Raw genomic sequence first — 21060 nt, 5'->3', positions numbered from 1 at the left:
TCATGCCTACAAATGTACCCTAATAATAAAAACACTTCTAAATGCTTAAAATGTAGGGTAAGGAATAAGCAAAGCAGCCACCATCTCTCCATACAAGCACAGAACACCCTAAACTCCAGTATAATCTGGGATTAAAGGACTGTTAATAAGAAAATACTGGTTTTTTTTTTTAACTTAATTTTTTTTTTTTTATTTCTGTATATATGTGTGAGCAAGCTTGACTTTCTGTGCACCACATGCATGCAGGAACTGGATCTTCAGGTCACCTGACTGAAGTCAAAGGAGATGGTGACCTGCCCAGTGTGGCTACTGGAACAGAATCTGGCCCTATGCTAGTGCAGTGTGCTGGCTGGATTGTGTCACCATGACACAACCTAACTCCATGAGAGGAGAGACCCACAACTGAGAAAATGCCTCCATGACATCAGGCTGTGGAGGCCTGGGAGCATTTTCTTAATTAGGGATTGATGTGAGAGGGCCCATTCACTGTGGGTGGTGCCACCCCTGGGCAGGTGACCCTGAAATGTATAAGAAAACAGGCTGAGCAAGCCGTGGGGAGCAAACTAGTAAGCAGAACTCAGTGATATTTTCTATATTTGAAATAAGGGTAACATATCTCTGGCTTTGTTTAAGAATTCTGAGGAAAAGCTTAGATCAGTATATAAAAAATGGGACTTACTAGAGAACAGTGAATATTCCTATTAATAAATCTTTTCAAGAGCAAGCCTGATGATGTGAATTCAACCCATAAAGTTGTCTTCTAACCTACACAAAAATGCCATGGCACATGAGCCAATGGACCCCAGCTTGTACACACAATAACAAGCTTAAAAACTAGTGAAATAAATAAAAATAAAAATAAAAAATAAAAAAAGTGAAAACAGTAAAGTACAGAACTAAATACAGTACAATAAATAGTCAACTGTGATTAGGACACACGCTAATTCAAGAGGAACAGCACTTTTCTTTTTTAATAACTTATTCTTACTTTATATGCCTGCACATAGGTCTATGTGAGGGAGACAGATCCACTAGAACCTGAGTCACAGAGTTGTGAGCTGCTATCCGGGTGCTGGGAACTGAACCACTTCAATTCTGGAAGAGCAGCCAGTGCTATTAACCGCTGAGTCATCTGTCTAGCCCAGAAATAGCACACTCTATACAACATAAACCAAGAAATTAACATAAAAGCAATGTAGTGACATCACTTTACACAAGCCAATGAAAGGAAATACCAAGTTATAGAGGTCCTTTCATACACATAATTGACTCTGTCAATTAAAAGCCCTTAGGTAAATGAAATGAAAAGATAAACAATTTGTGCCTATGATTCAGCATTTGCATTCCTGAAACTTTCTCTGGACATACTAATTCAGCTGGATATGACAGTCCATGCTTCTAATCACAACTCCCAGGAAACGGAGGTGAAGGCCAGCCTGGGCTACACAGTGAGATCTACACCTGTCTCAGCTACACAGATGGCAACTAGTATCCAAACAAACAAACAAACAAACCAACAAACCAAGCCAAAAACTGCTACCAACAGATAGAAGAACTAAATTTACAAGCAGAAAGATGATTGCTTTGGCTTTTTTAAAGCACTAAATAATCTGGAAACAAATGATTAATTACAAGTATGTGACTAAAACTATAAAAGATTGCTTAAATTACACTTACACATCTATTCAATATCTTATACATCTATGCAATCATGGAGATATGTAAACACACATTACTTAAATCAATGTAAAGCACTTGTACAAAAGGGAAATATAAAAACGAAGGTAGATAAGGGAAGCTAAACAGTAAAAAGAAAAGTAAATGATGAAGAATTGCTACAATACGACATATGGGTAACTATTTTCAAATATTTTTCAAATATTATACTGCTTTTATAATGAAAAAAAAAAGCCATATAGAATGGGGGAGGTGGAGGTGCAGAAGGGGGACAGCCACTGGGGCAGGTAGTTAAGAATGAACTATAATTAACCTTTCACCTGCCTGCTTACCATATGCTTCTTCAATGAGCGCACAGTAGGGGTTGACACCCACTCCACTCTGCTTAGATTCTTGTTCTCCAAGACGTAAAATGTTTTCAAGTCCATTCAAAGCCACTTGAACTATTTTGGAGTCCATGACAGTCAAAAGGTCACAAAGTGGTTTAATGCAGCCCAAGGTTACCAAATACCTTCACAGAGATGTTAAAGAGAGATGGGGGAGGGACGGTTTAAAACTGTGTATCATAGTAACACAGAACCAGAAAGAAATGTTACAACCAGTAATGAAAGTGCTGTCTAGGGGAAAGAAAAAGAAAGAAAGAAAGTGTTTCTATACACACTTTTTGTTGTTGTTCTTTTTGAGTCAGGGTCTCACATGTAGCCCTAGCTGGCTTGGAACGTACTATATAGATCAGGCTAACCTTGAACTCAGATTTAACTGCCTCTGCCTCCTGATTGCTGGGATTACAGACAGGTCTATGTCACCACACTTGGCTTCAACTCAGAAAGTTTTTTTTTTATTTACATTGCAATCTTTAAACCGTTTTCTCCTGTTCTCCAGTTTCACATAATTAGCAATAATGACATTACAAATACTACAAAATGTCCACACAGACCAACACGTAGATGATTTTGCAGAGGAAGGTTAGAAATAGTAGGTTCCACCCGTTTCTTTTTTAAAAGTGAGACAAGTGTGTTCTCTCTCTCCTTCCCTCCTCCCTCTTGGTTTATTCGTTGGGAAGGTACAAATGGAGAAGGAAAGGGAACACCCAAATTCAATTTCAAAAGATTTCTTACAACAGCAATCATAGCCAATGCTCTGAAGCATACATTATTATTTCAGAAATGCAAAAGATCACAAAGAAGAAAACAGGCTACCCTGGTAAATGTTAAGAAGTACTGTTCAATGGGTGGTGCCGCCTTTAATCCCAGCACTTGGGGAGGCAGAGGCAGGCAGATCTCCAAGTTCAAGGCCAGCCTGGTCTACAAAGTGAGTTCCAGGACAGGCTCCAAAGCTACAGAGAAACCCTGTCTAAAAAAAAAAAAAAGAAAAAGAAAAAAAGAAAAGGAAAGAAAAAGTACTGTTCACAGAAATATCCCTTAACTTCCTAATGCATTATTATTACCTACTTTCTACTTCTTATATAAATGAAGTGATTTTTTTTTTTCACTTGGCAAAGAGTTCATATGAGCCACAAAGGGTTCTACCTATTTTTACCAGGCTTTGGAGCCAGATTGTATGGTTTCAAATCCTAATCCCATTTTTAATTAGTTATGTAACTTTGAGCAACTTCTCTCTACCTTGGTTTCCCAACAGAAAGTATTTTACAAAAGTTTCTACTCCTTGAAAAAGGAGAGTGTGTGTCTGAGTGTTGGGGGGAGCAGGGTGGCTTAGCACTTGCTGTGCAAGGGTTACCTAAGTTCATTCTTGGAACCCACAATGAGAAAACTGATCCCACAGTGTCATCCTCTGACTTCCACACATGCACTGTGACACACACCCACACATTCAAAAAAGAAAGTATGCACTCAATTTCTAAGTAACTGATCAAAAACATTTTTGAATGAATAATATCTCATAGGTATGAGGTTAAATGAAATAAAATATATAAAAAAACCTGGTGTAACCCAAATGACTTAGCTACCAGAACAATAACTGGCAACAGTAAGCACAACTATTGTGGTACGCATGCTGAATCTAATCTGAGATTAAAACATTTTCTTCCCGTATATGTGGTTACTTTCAGCTTAACACAGGTAAAAATAGCAGGAGCAATTAAAAAAGACACAACAAGGCAAAGTCTGTTTTATTACTGCTTATATTTATGACACAATATAAAGGAAATACTAATTAAAATAAGGGAGAACAGAAAAGGAGCAGGCACAGATGCTATCTCTATACACAGACATGAAGGTTGGCAGTATACATGAAGTTAATGAAAGACAACTGGTCTACCAAGACACAGTGGCACATTTATAATCTCAGCACTTGGGAGCCTGGCCAAGAAAATAATGAAGTCACAAAATGAAAGGTGAATAATGAAAATAACTATTAGCATGATAAAGTTACTTTTTTCCCCTCTGAAGGGCACGGTGTCACACACCTTTATTCCCAACAATCAGGAGATAAAAGCTGATTGTTCAAGGCCAGTCTGGTCTACATAGTAAATTCTAGACAAGTCAGAGCAACATAGTGAGATCCTGTCCCAATATACATACATATATACATACTTACATACACATACATGTATGTATACATATATTTTCAAATACTGTACTATTTTTATAAGAAAAATGTATGCCACTGAAAAAGGCACACAACAGTGAGAACTAGTCTCTAAAAACAAGAAACAAACAAGATAAAGATCTAACATTTGGTGGATTTAAAATTCTTTGCTTTGCTAAGATAGTATCATAATTTTTCATATTTTATAAATTTTTAAGAGTTATATATTTATCAGAAAATATTTCTTAAATAGTTTTTTTTAAAGATTTATTTATTATGTATACAGTGTTCTGCCTGCAGGCCAGAAGAGGGCGCCAGATCTTACTACAGATGGTTGGGAGCCACCATGTGGTTGCTGGGAACTGAACTCTGGACCTCTGGAAGAACAGCCAGTGCTCTTAACTGCTGAGCCATCTCTCCAGCCTATCTTAAATAGTTTTATGGAAGGATTTTTAAGAATGAGAAGATTATGTAGAGAAATCAAGTTTATTTGAGGTATAAGGTCTATCTTTGCTGTAGAAGTCAAAAAGATGGAAGATATACAATACACAGAGACTGGAATCAAGACTTGACAATGACAATTACAATCGACAGCATACCCTGTTCTAACTGAGAACCCAATGTTCAGTAAGCACTCTGCTGAGCACATCAAGTGCACACATTTCACTGTTGATATGGTTACTGATATTCAGTAGCAAGAAGAAACTGGACTAGAAAGGTTAAATAATTCTGTCAAAACTGATCCTATGACAAGTTTTACTGAGGGACAGAACTTGATCAGAACTTGGCCAGACTTACTTAAAGTCATGTACCAACTATGAATGTTGTCAGTAATATACATAATAAAAGGCACAGGTAATAAAACATGGTATAGCAGGAAAAAGACAAGTCATACATAAAAGCACTACACTATGTACTAGCAAGACAACAACCAATAAAGAGAACACCACTAAACAAATGCATATTTTAATATTACTTTAAACAAGTTGATATTCATATGTGTAACTTCTATATAATAGTTAATTTTGTGATTTTAATGCTTAAAACAAATCTAATGCTCATGACAGTATATTTCTGCAAATCAACAAATTCTTCCCATCTGAATTTCTAATCTCTGCCAAGGAAGATGGAGTTGACTTTCACTTAAGTAAAAATAACGAAAGAAACAAGATGAAAGAGACAACAAATGCTGCTATTTCATGTTAATGTATATCAAACAGACATAAAGATGTTAGTTTCATCAATCAATGAAAAACATGTTTTATTTCAAATTGTATGATTCACATTTAAAGACAATGTTAAAGACTCTGAACCCACCTTATTTGCTCTGGAGTGCCTCCTGATGTGGCATTAGTTACAGCCCATGCTGCTTCTTTTCTGGTACGAAATTCTGCTTTCTGGAGAACCTCAATCAAAACCGGGAAAATACTTGCATCTATGACAGCCTAAGAAAAAGGATCCGACAGAATTAGTGCAAACACTGTTTCAGAACTACTGTCACGTGCAACACTGAAATACAGAGGCTTTCCATGAGAGCAGCCCGAGGATGGCTCAGCACTTACAGGCAACTGCTGCTCTTTGCAGAGGACCTGGGTATGGTTCACAGCAGCCACATCTGGTGGCTCTCAATGACCTGTCCCTCCTGTTCCAGGGAGCCCGACACCCTGGCTGCCACAGGCTCGGTACACGTTGTGCTCTACAGGCACATAATTGTTTACATCTTAAAATGTGAGAGGTTTTAGAAAGATCCTCTTTGTAATCTGTCAACATTTTAACTGCTTTCTTTTGTAAAAGGAAATGAGCTTTTATAAAGAATGTCTCAGTAAAATATAGACATCAAAAGTGGTAAACTGCAAGCATGTGACTAACCGAATGGGTAAGTAGTATCCTTTGGCTCAAGAAAGCTGACAGAACCTAATAAACACCAAAAGTCAACAGAAAGATGATTCCTAATACTTAAAGCTGATGGAAACCCTGCCCAGACAGGGTCTCCCATACTGCCCATCCTGGCCTCAAAAATCATCATCCTGACTCAGTCTTCTCTCAATCGAAACCTATGCAACACCTTTTTTTTTTTTTTTTTTAATTTATTTATTTATTATGTATACATGCCTGAAGAGGGCACCAAACCTTATTATAGATGGTTGTGAGCCACCATATGGTTGCTGGGAATTGAACTCAGGACCTCTGGAAGAACAGCCAGTGCTCTTGACATCTGAGCCATCTCTCCAGCCCCACTATACCTTTTTTAAAAAATCTTTTTTTGGGGCTGAAGAGATGGCTCAGAGGTTAAGAGCACCAACTGCTCTTCCAGAGGTCCTGAGTTCAATTCCCAGCAACCACATGGTGGTTCACAACCATCTGTAATGAGATCTGGCGCCCTCTTCTGGTCTGCCAGTGTACATGCACACAGAACACTGTATACATAATAAATAAATAAATCTTTTAAAAAAAATCAAGTTAAAAATTAAAAAAAAAAATCTTTTTTCTTCCTAGACAAGGTGTCCCTATCTATAGCCCATGTGGCCTCCAAACTGGAATCTCCTCCCGCTTCATCCTCTTTAAGCACTGGGATTACAGGTGTGACCACTGTGCTCAGCAGAAACTAACTTGACATCTCGGGTACTTTATAGACATAACTGGTATTCCTCACTAGATTACTAACCACAAATGCTATTCTTTAAAGAAGAAAAGGCCATGTTGAATGCTGGGCATCCAGCCCGACCCTCCTACTATCCTCTCAACTCTGAAAGGCACTTACCTGGATCTGAGCTCTGTTTCCTGCAGTGATGTTAGAAATGGTCCAGCAGGCTTCCTTTCTAATTGACTCCTTTGGACTACCCAACAAGTGTAAGAGACAGGGCAATGCAGAACAGTTCAAAATGACCTAAAATGGGGAAGACAGAAAACAGAAGGGCCTTAGTATAAATGCAAACATCTTATGAATTATTAGAAGTACAGAAGTCAATCTGAGAAATGAAGGAATAAATTCCTCTCAAGGTGAGAACAAGGCAACTGCTAACTTCCACACCCTGCTGTTAGCAGGTCTTACCTGGTGCTACTGTAGTTCTCCACTGCAGTGGGAATCAGACATATCCATCAAATACACAAATTAAAATAATACAGCTATCACACTGTCAGAATAGATTAGGTTTGGAAGACTATTATTACCAAGTACAGAAGTCTTGAAACTCGGAGTGACCGGCCATACTAGTGGAAGCCCATGAACTGTGGACTGGTGGCTGTGGAGCCCCCATGGGACTGGACTAGGCCCTCTGGATATGGAAGATGGTTGTTTGGCTCGAACTGTTTGGGGGGCACCCAGGCAGGGGGACTGGGATCTGTCCCTGGTCTATGGGCAGACCTGGAATCCAGTGCCTGTGGTGTGACACCTTGCACAGCCTGGTGCAATGGGAAGGGGCTTGGACCTGCCTAGGCTCCATATACTAGGTTCTGCTGACTCCCCATGGGAGACCTCGATTTGGGGGATGTGGGGATGCAGGCTGGCTTGGGAAAGAGGGCTGAGGGGCGGGAGGAGGGAGGAGGGAGGAATCTGTAGATAGTATATGGAGTGAACAGAAAATTTCTTAATAAAGAAATATGAAAAAAAGAAACTCAAAACTTGAAACAGTTATGATTTCCATTCATACCCATAGAAATATCTACAAAGTTCAACTTAGAAAATTACTTGAAGAATAACTTAGTGATGGAAGATAGGATTAACCTCATTTTTTTAAAACAAATGACTGAATGATATTCTTTCCCAAACACATGTATAGCATTATAAAAATTTTCAAGTACAGAATAAATTTGTTTTGTTTTTAGAATTTGGCTTTTATAATGAAGTATTATCTAATTAGGTGTGTGTCACACGCCTTTAATCCCAGTATTAAAAAAGCAGAGAGGAGCAGGTTTCTGTGAGTTCAAAGCCAGTCTAATGAGACAAAAACCAACTGGCATAAATACTGCCTGCTTTGAACTAATATGATGATCATCCACAATGATTCTGATTTAGTGAGGGTGGAAGGTATGCGGCATTAATATCTTGAAAATTTAGCTGGTAAGTGCAGTGTATAGAGAGCTACCCTTAAAATGGGCATTATCGACTGTTAATGATTATTCTTTTAAGAACTGTGGTAGGTTATCAAAACAGAAACCTATCAGGAGTCACATCTTACCATTCTCCCAAACAGGTGTGTGCACACACAGTTAATCACCAATTCTGGAACCATTTCCTTGCTAGCTTTCCTTTGGTCTTATAATCTGATTCTTAAGTCCTATAACCTATTGATAACAAATCACAGCTGCTATTCTAGTTGTTTGATGGTTATTGGACATATCTCATGTATCTAACTTTCTCCTTATGACTACAAATCTCATCTACTCAAGTACTACTCTACTTACTCAGTTCCACTCAACTACAGAACTACAGATTTCTCATCATACTCATCTTATAAAACCTTAATGCTCTCACTGGATGATCAGCTCATAGCACAAGCATTTCCTTGTTAGTTTGCTTTGTTTGAGTCTCAAATTCTACTGAGTGAGTTAGCTGGGCACCCTGTTTTATTTCAATGACTTCTACCTAGCTGAGATTCTGAATCCTAACATCTGGCTGTCCCACATTTGAACATTAGAAGGCCGGCCAGTCCAAGTTTGAGGTCTCCATGGGGTCCCTCCCCTTGAAGCTCCTCCAGCTGAAGAAGGGGAGGAGGAATTGTGGGAGCACACCAGGAGAACAGGGCCCAAAGTGGCTGGGGAACCAACTAAGCAGGGTTCATGGTGGTTTACAGAGACTGGTGGCAATCACAGAGACACTTCAGTCCTGTGCATATATGTTATGGTTGTTGGCTTGGTGTTTTGGGGGGACTCCTGACAGTGGGTGTGGGGGCATCTCTGAGTCTTTTGCCTGCTCTTAGGAGCCCTTTCCTCCTACTGAGTTGCTTCACCTAGCCTTGATGTGAGGGTTTGTGCCTGGTCTTACTGTACCTTGTAGTGACATGTCCAGCTGATGTTCCTGGGAGGCCTGCTCTTTTCTCGGGGAAGTTGGGGAGTGGAAGTGGGGGAGGGACCGGAAGGAGTCGAGGAAGGGGAAGCCGCAGTCAGGATGTATTGTATGAGAGAAGAATAAATTAAAAGGATTCTGAATCCTCTGAGCAGACATTTGGTACATTTTGCACTGACAGGGCTCTGATGGTACCTTCCCAATTAGGTAACTGAAGTTGAAAACTGTGCTCACTGCCACAGATGCCTATACAACTACAGTAACGAGGCCTCGATGAACACATGATCAAGTGATATGAAACCATGTTAACAATGTGTCATGAATTCTCAACTCACCTGTGTTTGAATATCATCACCAGTCACAATATTACCAACTGCTCTTAATGCAGGTGATACAACTTTATAGTCATTGTGCCTAAAAATAAAAATACAAGCTTACACACTAATAAGTTAAAAGTTATACAAAGCTGAAAAATAGTACAGAAAACTTCCATAGTCTTCACTCGGAGCTCCTACTCAATTTTTACTTACTAATATTTTAAAGACAAAAAAATACAATCCAGTATCATAAATGCCATATAACCTCAGTATATCTTATCAGGTGACGCACTGTATACACTCTGTCTCATTATTACGGCACTGAACTCTGGTCGCTAATTAAGACAGTATATAATGTTATTCTTTACTAGTCTCAATTTCTCCTTTATTTTTAGTATCTGATAAGGAAATACTTGAGACCATATAAAAATCCCATTCTTTAACCTTTTACTTTATTTTAGAGATTATAATTACATTTCTCCCTTCCCTTTCTTCTCTCCAAACTCTCCCATAGACCCCTCCCCTCTGTCCTTCAAATTCATGATCTCTTTTTTTACAAATTGTTATTGTATGCATATATGTATATATATACATATATATTCCTAAATATAACTTTTTCAGTCCATATAATGTTACTTACATGTATATTATCAGGGCTGACTTCCCTTTCCCCCTCTAGTGCTAGTATCTGTATGCTCATTATCTGAATTAGTAATTATTTATATTTTTTTAATCAGTCATTTTGTAATGCTATCATCTCAACCATATGCCTTATCTAACTATTGACCCATCCACATATTTTAGTGTGGACTCTGTGGTTGTTGCTATTCACTAATTTATTATAATAATACATTACTGTTATTTCCGAGCTCATTATTTTCTGTGTTCATCTCATTTTTCCTCATTCTAATCCAATAATTTCTTTAGGAAAGCTACTTTCCTTAAACGAACAGTGATGTTTAGAAACCAAGAGCTGTGCCCTCAGTGTGCTCACCATATTTCTAGATGGATGTCCCTGGTCCAAAAGCCTCCATTCACATATGCACACAGACTTAAACAAGAGCTGTGCCCTCAGTGTGCTCACCGTATTTCTAGAGAGATGTCCCTGGTCCAAAAGCCTCCATTCACATATGCACACAGACTTAAATAAGAGCTGTGCCCTCAGTGTGCTCACCGTATTTCTAGAGAGATGTCCCTGGTCCAAAAGCTTCCAGGCACATATGCACACAGACTTAAACAGCTCCTTATTTAGAAAGCCATGAGTTTCCACTGAGGGATCTAATTCTAATCTAACAGCAAAGGCTTTTTCCCTTCACATTTTCTGACTAGGAGCCAGGTGCTTCAGTTCACATCTTCCGACATAATCTGACAAGAGAGGCCACCGGGTCATGAGCTTTTGGTTCTAGCCCTTGTTCTGGCCTGCTTGTCTACCCACTCTGGTAGAAGTCATTCTGCAGCTGGGGCCTTGACCACCCCACTGCACCTGTCTAGCTTTTGCTAACACTGTCCTCATGCTGGAACATCACCCCTTGAGCACAACTCTGTGCTTTGTGCCCTCTGCCTCACTTGTTCTTTGAGACAGGGTCTCACTATGTAGCTCTAGCTGATCTGGAACTTGCTATGCCTGAAACTCAGAGATGCACCTGCCCCTGCCTCAAGTGCTGGGACTAAAGGCATGAGCTACTAAAGGCATACCTAGTTTACTACTAACGGCGTTCTGACAAAATGAAGACAACTGTAAAGAAGGTTGGAGGGTAGAGAAGCTATAACATCTTTTTAAACAACATTTTCTTTTCATTTCTTTGCATGGAAAAGCTCTGATTTTAAACAAAGGCAATGATTGGCCAGTAAAAGAAACACCATGGAGACACTAAATGAATTTCCTGGCTTTGTATTCAAGTCGATTATTGTAAAGAATAATAACTAGATTATTGGTTCTGTGAAAGCAGTAACTGTGTTCTCTCCCTAATTACATTTCACATGTCACCTTTGGTGCTAACATTCTATAAATGCTTCCTGAGTTAAGGCTCCTACATAAAGTTTCATTCATACAGAGATTAACTTAGAAAATCATTTCCTTGCATTTCAGAATATGTATTGAAGGACCAATATATAAGGATTATAAAGGGTGGAGTTAGTAACTTTTAAATTCTTCCTAAAAATGGTGACTTTTGAAATGTTTAAGGCCATGAGTGTAACTATTAAATTTAATATACAATCACGTAACTACTAAGTATAAATTATAGTTACATCAAAAGTTCCACCAATCTTCGACAGACTCCAGAATCAATGACTACTTGAATTTTATCATTGGGTCCATCAGAGAGATAAGAAAGAGCCCAGCACACATCTGCTAACACATCTGGATCGCTGCTAAACAACAATCGTGATAAGACATTTAAGCAAGGTGAAACCTGTAAGAAAAAACGAGTTAACATTTAATTATTTTCTTTAATATCAAGGTTCCTTATCAAAATGTAGAAATTTAGTTTAAAACCAAAATCTAATACAATTAAAGTACCAGAGAACTCTTCTATTATTTCAAGATTATGATGAGGTATATGAGTATCAATAATTATGGTTGCTATTAATTGGTTATTGAATAAAACATGTTAAAGCAATAAAAATATATTTAGTACCTCCTTTTGATATCTAAGCTATATATATATCTAGACTAAAAAGCTTAAATGCTCCCTGTTTACAAATAAATTTAAATTAGTTTATTTATTGCATATGCTCAACACAAATAAATTGATTAAGCAGCAAAGATAGAGGAAATGTAAAAACAAATATTCTGAGAGGTTTTCCAACCAAAAGAAGCCACTACTGACAGTATGTATTTCTTTTCTCTCTTTCTTTTTTTTTTTTTTTTTTTGGTTTATTTTAAGATGCTGGGGCTTGAACTCAGGGCCCTGCACATGCTAGCTAGCCATAAGACAGACTATCTATCCTGTTCTCAAACTTAAGTCTCCTGCCTCAATGTAGCATTACAGGTATGTACCACCACACCCAGCTCCATTTCTTCTTACTGTAATGAATAATGTCATATATCTTCAACTAAAACAAAACCAAACAAAACCCAATAGGTGTGTTCAAATGCACATCTATAATCCCAGTTCTCAGAAGGCTAAGGCAGGAGGACTTTGAGGCCACCTCCCACTATATAATGAAATACTGTCTGAAATAAACAAAATCCAAAGAAAACACCAGCTAAAAACATGGCAAAAGAAATGCCTTAACCCCTCTTAGCACCATAATTATTTTAATATCTCATATTACTACAACTAATCAGGGTGAAAGTAAGCAAGGCACTTTACAGTTCTCAATGACTGTTTCCAAGTCTGTGAAACAGAATATTACATCAGATCAATTTTGTGATCTTTGCTATTTTCCTGCCAATCGTAATTCAAATACTATTTGCTAACCTCTGTGACATTTAAAAAAAAAAAAAAAAAGCTACCTATTATCTGTATATCCAAATTTCTTCACTTGTAAAGCAGACATAATATAGAACTGTCGGGTGTGTAAGAATGCATGTAGTTAAGAACAATGCTTGGCATCCAGGAATTACTCAAATTACCAGTACTGAGTCTCTTCCCAAGTTACTTTGAATTTTTTGAGCTGGCAACCTCACAGGCCCTCAATTTAATCCCTCACATAGGAGATAGAGTAGTGGGCTTCCATCCTCAACCCTTTTCTGTTAAAGATGCATCCTAAGCCACCAGTGGATGCCTGGGACCATGCATAGGTCTGTATTGTTTCCCTACACACACAGACACAGATGTAGTATCTTTCTAGCTTAGCCAAGCACTTGCCAGGCACTGAAGTTGAAGTTTCAACAACAAAATTAACTCGACTCATTTTAGTTCTTTATAATTTTATGTATACATGATTTTTCTTTTACCATAGATTTCAGCAACCTCAATATAACTTTTTCTTTTCTTATTAGTCCAAAAATTTTCATATTTCCATTTAGAAGAGAAGCACTTCATAACATGAACAAAAAGTATTTGTATCAGGGTAGGAGAGCAAAGGTCTTGTAACAGTATACAGAAAGAAATGCGATTTAAGGCTCATGAATCACTTATTTTTGGGTTTCCCGTTTGCCATGTTTATACCAAGAGTAGTTGAAAACTCAGAAATCAAAACTACAAATAATGGTATCAGTACATATGTTAAAAATGGTAAAGTTAAAAAGAATTACAATGTTTTAATGCTACTTTTCCCTCTACCTCTGAAGACTCAAACAGTACATTGTTATGCCCAGATCATGACCCCAAAGACACCACCAAAGACCGTGGATGTCCAGAATGCAACAGCAAGGTCTATTTTGTTTAAGTTTACAAGTCTAGACAGGGAACTCGTTCCTGCACCCAATACAGTGAGGCAGGGAGGAGTTGCTCTTTCTTTGTGTGGCTAGCTATTTAAAGGCTAAAACTGCAAGCCGTTCAGGGCAGTTGCAGGGGTTGGCTTGGGTGCTACCGGGATTGGTTTATTTTTATGTCTGTTCTCTTTTAATTGGGTGAGGGTATGTAACCTTTGAATTTATTGGTTGGGGGTTACAATTATCATTTTGAGAGCTATCCGGGACAAGTCCCAGGCTTTGTTCTTGAGCTGCCATGGGGGCTGGCTCGCCTGGCACATACTGACTGTGGGGGCTGGCTCAATGTTCCGGGCTCTGTCCTTGAGCTGCCATGGACATAGTGAGGGGTCCCAGACAGTAAACAACTGGCTGAACTTTGAGCAGTCAGAGTACATGCAGAAAGGGACCTACTGCAAGGGCTATGTCTTTTGTTCACGGCCCTCCCAGAAACTGTTTGCTCAAGTCTCAGGAAACTGAAATTGAGGCCTGAACTCTGAGAGAAGACTGAGCAGCCTGTTATGGCATCTGCTTGGTCCTTTCACATAAACTGTATCTTCTGAAAATCCTTCCTCTAAGGATAACTGTAGGGCTCACATACAGAAATTGGCTTATAAAATACATGTGTCCATCCATAAGTTAGGAAATAGAATTAGCACAATTGGATCCTTCCTCAATAACCATGCCTCCACCTCTGCCAACAACCTCCATGAAAAAGGGAAATGCATCGAATAGTTTGCTTTACATATATTTCATTTTATTTTTATGTGTATGGGTGTTTCCCTGCATGCATGTCTGTCCATCATCTGTGTGCTTGTTGCCCTCAGAGACCAGGAAAGGGCATCGGATCCCCTGGAAATGGACTGACAGACGGTTGTGAGCTCTAATCCCCCACTGGAACAGGTTTTTTTTTAAACTATAGAGAGTTCTAAGTTTAAAAAACTCAGGATGGCTGATATATACACTCTTGTGGAATTAAAAAACAAAGAATTAGGGTCAGGTGTTGTGACACACGCCCTTGATCATAGCATTTAAGAGGGAGAGGCAGGTAGAGCTCTAGGAGTTTCAGGTCAGCCAGGATTGCATAGTGAGACTATCTCAAAAATCACCAACCAAACCAACCTACAAAGCTCTAGAGTTTACACAAGCAAGCTAAAAACAATTCTGTCCCATAGTCTTGTCAGAAATAAGGAACAGTAACATAAATTTATCTTTGAGGAAATCAGTAGATACTTAAAAATTTTGCCCACAATGACTAAATTAATAAAAAATAACTGACAAAGACAAAAACAGAACAGAACAAACACACAAACAGAACAAACACACAAACACAAAGCCAACAACCAACACTTACAGAGAGAAGTGCCAGAAAAAGCCAATTTATTCCCCAGTACTTTTTTAAATGCCTTTTAAAAAGTGGTCCCCTGGTGCCACAGAAGACAGGAGACACAGAGCTGCAAGGAAGGGAAAGAGCTCAGACCCTGTGTCGTCCATCAATAGGGAGGTGACTAGCATTCAAAGACAAACACTGGGATTTTACTTTAGGACAAAGGGACAACATGTGAGCCATGCAAAGGGAGTGGTGTCAGGCAGAGTGGAGGCTGAAACAAAGCCATGCAGGGATCAGAAAGCGTGTGACAGCCTCTCTTCCACTCCAGGAGCTGGCTGTGCTACCTACACGAAACCTTCTACTAAAGAAGGCAGCATCTGTTTCCGGAAATCACAACACACTCAGAAAACACTCTAAATGAAGTTCCTTAAAGATTCTAAGGTTAAAAAAAAAAAAAGATACTAAGGTCTCACTGCCCGATTAAATACTCCACCACTCCACATAAGGCTGATGAGGTAACAGGCTGTACATATACACCCATTTTCTAGTGAGTTTTGTGCCTCAGTCCTAAATCTGTCCAGAACTAAGGATCAACAGACAATTGAGGCTGAGGACAGCACCCATAAAGAACACAAAACAATCCAAAGAAACAGACACCAGAAAAAAAATCTGTCGTCAGAGGTCAATGAGAGAGGACAGAACTCTGGGTAAACATGAGCAACCAAAGACTAAGGGAGATAATCACTGAAAATGTGATGTGCATAAGAAATAAAGTGCCATAAAGTCAACAACAGAAAGTCTTACACAACCACAAAATTTATCTTATCAAAAAGTCCATTACAATGTGGGGTTTACATTTAAATGGGAGAAATTTACTTTAAATTAATATAAATAACATATTATGTCAAAAGAAGAAAAAGTAAAATAATGGGGTGAGCAAACCTCAGGACGGCTATGACAGATTGCAATGTTAAAGGCAACAGTCAGCACTGCATAAGCCAAGGCAAGGTGAGGGCCAGCCCAGGAGCTGCAGAGATGGGTTATTAGCGACAATGCTCTCGCAGGATGGAAACTGCTCACAACTGCTAACTCTGGTCCACACGCGCGCACACACACACACACACACACACACACACACGCGCACACACACACACACACAAGAAGAGAAGCAGCCAAGTACCACTGTAGGAGCAGGCAAGCTGCTCGTGTGGTACAACAGTGGAACAGTAGGTCACTGGAGCACCAGGAGAGGAAATTCCTGGAACATTTTTAGTGGGTGTGTGATCTCAAAACTATTTCTATAACTAATAGTAAAGTATTTACTTTGGTGACATTTAAACTAATGGATAAAAAGTAAGTGGTGGGTAAAACTGTTGGAACCTGGACACAATCCAGGGCAGAAGTAGCAAAGTTCATTATACATCATTATATTCCTCTCTGACAAAAAGGAACATTTGGAAGAGTCCATTTAAGAATCACTTTGAACTATGCGTAAAAAATAAAAATTTCAACAAACTCACCCCTTGCACATATGCCTTACATGAATAATTTATCAGATGAAATGAGAAACATCTCTATAACACTTCTACTCACAGAAATACTTGGGTGATCTGAACAAGCACTCTCATGATTGAGTCGCATACTGGATTAGCTACTTTCCTCATTGAACGACATTTCTACCTGAATGACTTAATGTTATTCAGTCTTAAGTATCTGGAGGATAGTTTAGAAACTACAAACAAAGTGAGTCTGTCATTTTAAGAACTATAACTAACTATATTTCTTGCCAATGATAACTTTCAGATTTCAAAACAGAATTTTAGAAAACTTGCATCTTTCCCTTTTGAGTCTGACAGCTTGCTAGTACTGATGGTTTTATATATATATTTAAGAATAATTTAAGGGACCATATTTTCCGAATGGCCAAAGCAGTGTTCTAAGATCATGTGTGAGAAAAAGACTCTTCAAATTCAAGGTAAGACTGATGGATTTGAATGTACTAGAAAAGAAAAAGTTCACTGGTGGAATTTTAAACTCCTCAATGAGAGAAAATCCTAAGAAACTACCACGCTGATGGGCTTTGACACATGCCTTTACGCCAAGCCAGGGCAGCCTGGTTTAACATTTCCAGCCCAGCAAAGGTTACACAGTGAGACCTTGTCTCAAATAAGCATACCACTTCAAGTTTTGGTATAGTATCAAAGAACATCCTTTCAACTATCCAAACAAACATCATATTCTTCAGCTAAAACAACACAGCACAGCAAATTAGCACAGAGAAAAAGTGAGACTTGTAAAACTGAGCAAGCACAGTGGTACACACCTGCAACTCCAGCACTTCAGAGGCATGAGCAAGACTATGAACAGTACACATGTAGTTGAGCAACATAGTAAGACCCTAGTCAGAAAACAAAGCGCTGGCTGGGCATGTAGTACACACTTTTACCGCCTGCACAGGGGAGGCAGAGTTAGATGAATCTCTCTCTGTGAGACCCAAGCCAACCTGGTTTACATAGTGAGTGTCAGGCCCATCTGAGCCACATAGTAGACCCTGTCTCAAAACAACAAAAGGCTAAGGATGTAGCTTGGTGGTTCAGCACAAAAGGTTCTAAGTTCAATCAGCAGACCCACACAAAACAGATACTCTCAGGACTACTCTTCCTATAAAATTCCTCTTCTTTTGAAACATGCTTTTTGTGAATAGTATTACTGAACATGTAATTGGTTTGTTACAAGTGAAATAAATATTTAAACTTTTCATAGTTTAAAATTTTAATCTAGTATTATTAAATGTAAGTCATATAATAAAAGAATTTGAATCCTGTGGTAGCTTGAATGAAAAATGGCCCCCATAGGCTCATATGTTTGAGGACTTAGTCCCCAATTGGTGGAACTGGAACTGTTTGAAAAGGATTGGGGGTGTGGCCTTGTTGGAGGTAGTGTCTCATTAGGAGCAGGCTTTGAAGTTTCAAGACTCTTGCCATTCCCAGTGTGCTGTCTCCTGCTTGTGAATAAAGATATGAGCTCTCAACTTCTTATAGTCAACATGTTTGTGGCTTGCCTACTTTGCCCGGACATCATGGACTCTAGCCCCATGAAACCATAAGCCCCAAAAAATGCTTTCTTTTGTAAGTTGTCTTGGTCATGGTCACAGCAACAGGAAAGTCACTAATACAAATCTTCATAACGTTTAAAAATGGAAGGAAGTCCTAAGGTTAAAAGTCTTAAATCCCATTTCTTAGTTGTTTTAAACAGAGAGAACAGCTAAAGCAAAGCATGCTGTGTGAATCTGAGGAGCAGCCAACAGTCTAGGGAGGGCAGAAAGTAAAGCAAATAGGACACAAATCAGGGAGATCACAGTGGATTGGTGTATGACAATTCTTATAGGGCATTCAACAAAAGTATCTTGTTCTTTGAATAAAACATAGGCAGCCACTGGGAACAGAGGTGTAGTTTCAAAGTTGTAGATTATTCTTGTTGCTTTCTTGGGAACAACAAAAAAAAGAATGATAGCTGGGCAAAAAATAAAAAAAATAGAAAGATGATTTGCCAGAAAGCTATTGCAATAACCCAGGTGATAAAAGGGTCTATGTGCATGCAGGTCTCTTTATGGTTAATGGTGCTGAACTTTTTTCAGAAAGTACCAGCCAGTGAGAATGTCAGATGATTTACTCCAAAGTCTCTGTGTCATTTTCCATTTTCAATTACCTAACAGTGGATCTGGACAACTACCTTAATCATATGGGGGTTGGGGAACAACTTCAATTTCCTAAGAAAGAAAAGGACTAAATTACAAACACTTCTAATTCAACTCTAAGACACACAGACATCTGGTTACAGTGGGCCAGAGGAACTAGAGGCAAAAGAAAAGTAGCAATCTATAAATTTATTTAATTTGCTGAATGTATAAATAGTCAAGTTAACAGAGAAAATAACAAAAATCAAGAGTCTACTCAACCTCAAAAAATCTTATCATAAAGGAACTTATGGAAACAGACTTCTTAACTTATATACTTCACTCATACCTTACTGAAATTTGGAGGAGGGTTTTTGCCTCTACATAAATTTGAGAGGGCCCACACAGCATTTCTGGTGGTTGTAAGTCTGTTTGAATTTGTTAATAACCTGCCAAGAAAAGAAAAAGAACTGTCATTTTATATTCACTTTTCCATTTCAACTATTTTCTTGTAATAACTAAATTCTCTTTGATAGACTTTATAAGATATTTAAACTGATAAAACAGAAAAGGGGAACTTAAAATTCACTATAGTTTCATTAAAATTATTATAGTCCTATTTTCTCAAGACTGAATCTAAGAGCTAAACACTTAAATCATAACAGACTGAAAATAATGGATGTCAGAAGAAATGTACAAGATTACTTTTGTTAAAATAATGAAAATACTACAGTATACAAAATCAAGAAGCAGGAAATATAGTGTCAAATTAAGTGAAGGTCAGCTATTGGTAAAAGAAGTTCTTTGTTTTTATTTTACAATGTGTGTTGTTAAAACTGGTTTGCAATGAATCCTGATAGATTTTAAGAAACTGAGTATCTGAAACAAGAATGTCTCTTCCTTGGCTCCCTATCAAGTTAACAGTTTCCCTACACATACAACAAGCTTCATTATTCTGGTGGTTTGAATGAGACTGGCCCCACAGGCTCATATATTTGAATACTCAATGAGAGAGCCAAGCAGACGCCATAACAGGCTGCTCAGTCTTCTGCCAGACATCAGGTCTCAGTTTCTATTTCCTGAGACTGGGCAAGCAGTTTCTGAAAGAAACACAAGCAATGAATAATCAATCTTCAACACCCCTGACAGGAGAGATGAGGGAGACAGCATGTACCAAGCCTGGGCCATCCCCTACTGTATCTCAAGGCAATGACCAAACAGTGACAAATCCTCTATACCCTCCCCCCACCTCCCCACCCCCACCCCCGTGGAACTTGCCCAAAGATGGTAAAACTGTAGCCCTAGCCAGCTGCTAGCCCTAGCCAATTAGAAATGTACTAACATAGTTGCCACTTGCCATAGTTGCCACTCATAGACAGGATGACCCAACTGCTTCCTAAACTCCCCTTAGCGAAGGAGCCTGCACATTCCTCTTGTCATCATTGCCATTTTGTACAGGAGGACGACCCCTCATGTGCTGGTAGAGTAAATAAACACTCTTGCTGATTGCATAAGTGTCTGGTGGTCTTTTATGGTTCCCCCAAGCCAGTGGCTATCTGGAAAGGAGTAGGAGGTGTGGCCTAGGTGGGGGAGGTGTACCACTTAGGGGTGTACTTGAGGCTTCAACAGCCTTCCACCACTCCAGGAATGTGAGCTCCTAGCTGCTGCTCCAGCCACCATGCCTTCTCTCTGCCATGACAAACTCTAACCCTCTGAAACTGCAAGCCAAGCCCAATTAAACTCTTTTGTAAGATATTTTGGCCATGGTGTTTTAGCACATCAATACAAAAGTAACTAAAAGGCTTATTTATATGTTCTTTGTTAATTTATTTGTTAATTATATCTAAATAGGAGACTTCCAAAATAGTGAGATGAATTAACAGGAAGGCACTAGCCACTAAGCCTGACTACTGGAGTTCCATCCACAAGATCCATATGATGGAGGCAGAGAACTGACTCCAACAAGCTGTCCTCTGAACCCTACAGGCACACACTACAGGAGATTCCCTAATGTAGTTTGGTTTTTTGTTTTTTTAAACTTTTAGGGAGGTATGGACTATGGTGACATCATACTAAGTCTTTATACCTTAGAAAAAGAGCACACACAGCAAAATTAGCTGAGTAATTTTAGGAGTTTTTTGAGCTGCT

At 38.8% G+C, this 21060-nt stretch overlaps 1 protein-coding gene across 4 annotated transcripts in view; it reads right to left on the bottom strand.

Moving 5' to 3' along the window:
• The window catches only part of Kpna5 (karyopherin subunit alpha 5), a 46263-nt gene that overhangs the window by 1369 nt on the left and 23834 nt on the right, over nt 1-21060 (bottom strand). For all 4 annotated transcript variants that reach the window (XM_036168784.1, XM_036168783.1, XM_036168785.1 and 1 more), the window contains exons 8-13: nt 19262-19361; nt 11797-11960; nt 9565-9643; nt 6986-7111; nt 5542-5669; nt 2010-2188 (exon numbers count right to left, since the gene is read on the bottom strand). In XM_036168784.1, the coding sequence (XP_036024677.1) occupies nt 2010-2188; nt 5542-5669; nt 6986-7111; nt 9565-9643; nt 11797-11960; nt 19262-19361 (776 nt within the window). The remainder of the gene's footprint in view (nt 1-2009; nt 2189-5541; nt 5670-6985; nt 7112-9564; nt 9644-11796; nt 11961-19261; nt 19362-21060) is intronic.

This window comes from Onychomys torridus, chromosome 19, assembly GCF_903995425.1.
Source record: "Onychomys torridus chromosome 19, mOncTor1.1, whole genome shotgun sequence".
NCBI lineage: Eukaryota > Metazoa > Chordata > Mammalia > Rodentia > Cricetidae > Onychomys > Onychomys torridus.
Note: the sequence above shows the minus strand (reverse complement) of the source record. Positions and strands in the feature narration are given on the sequence as shown.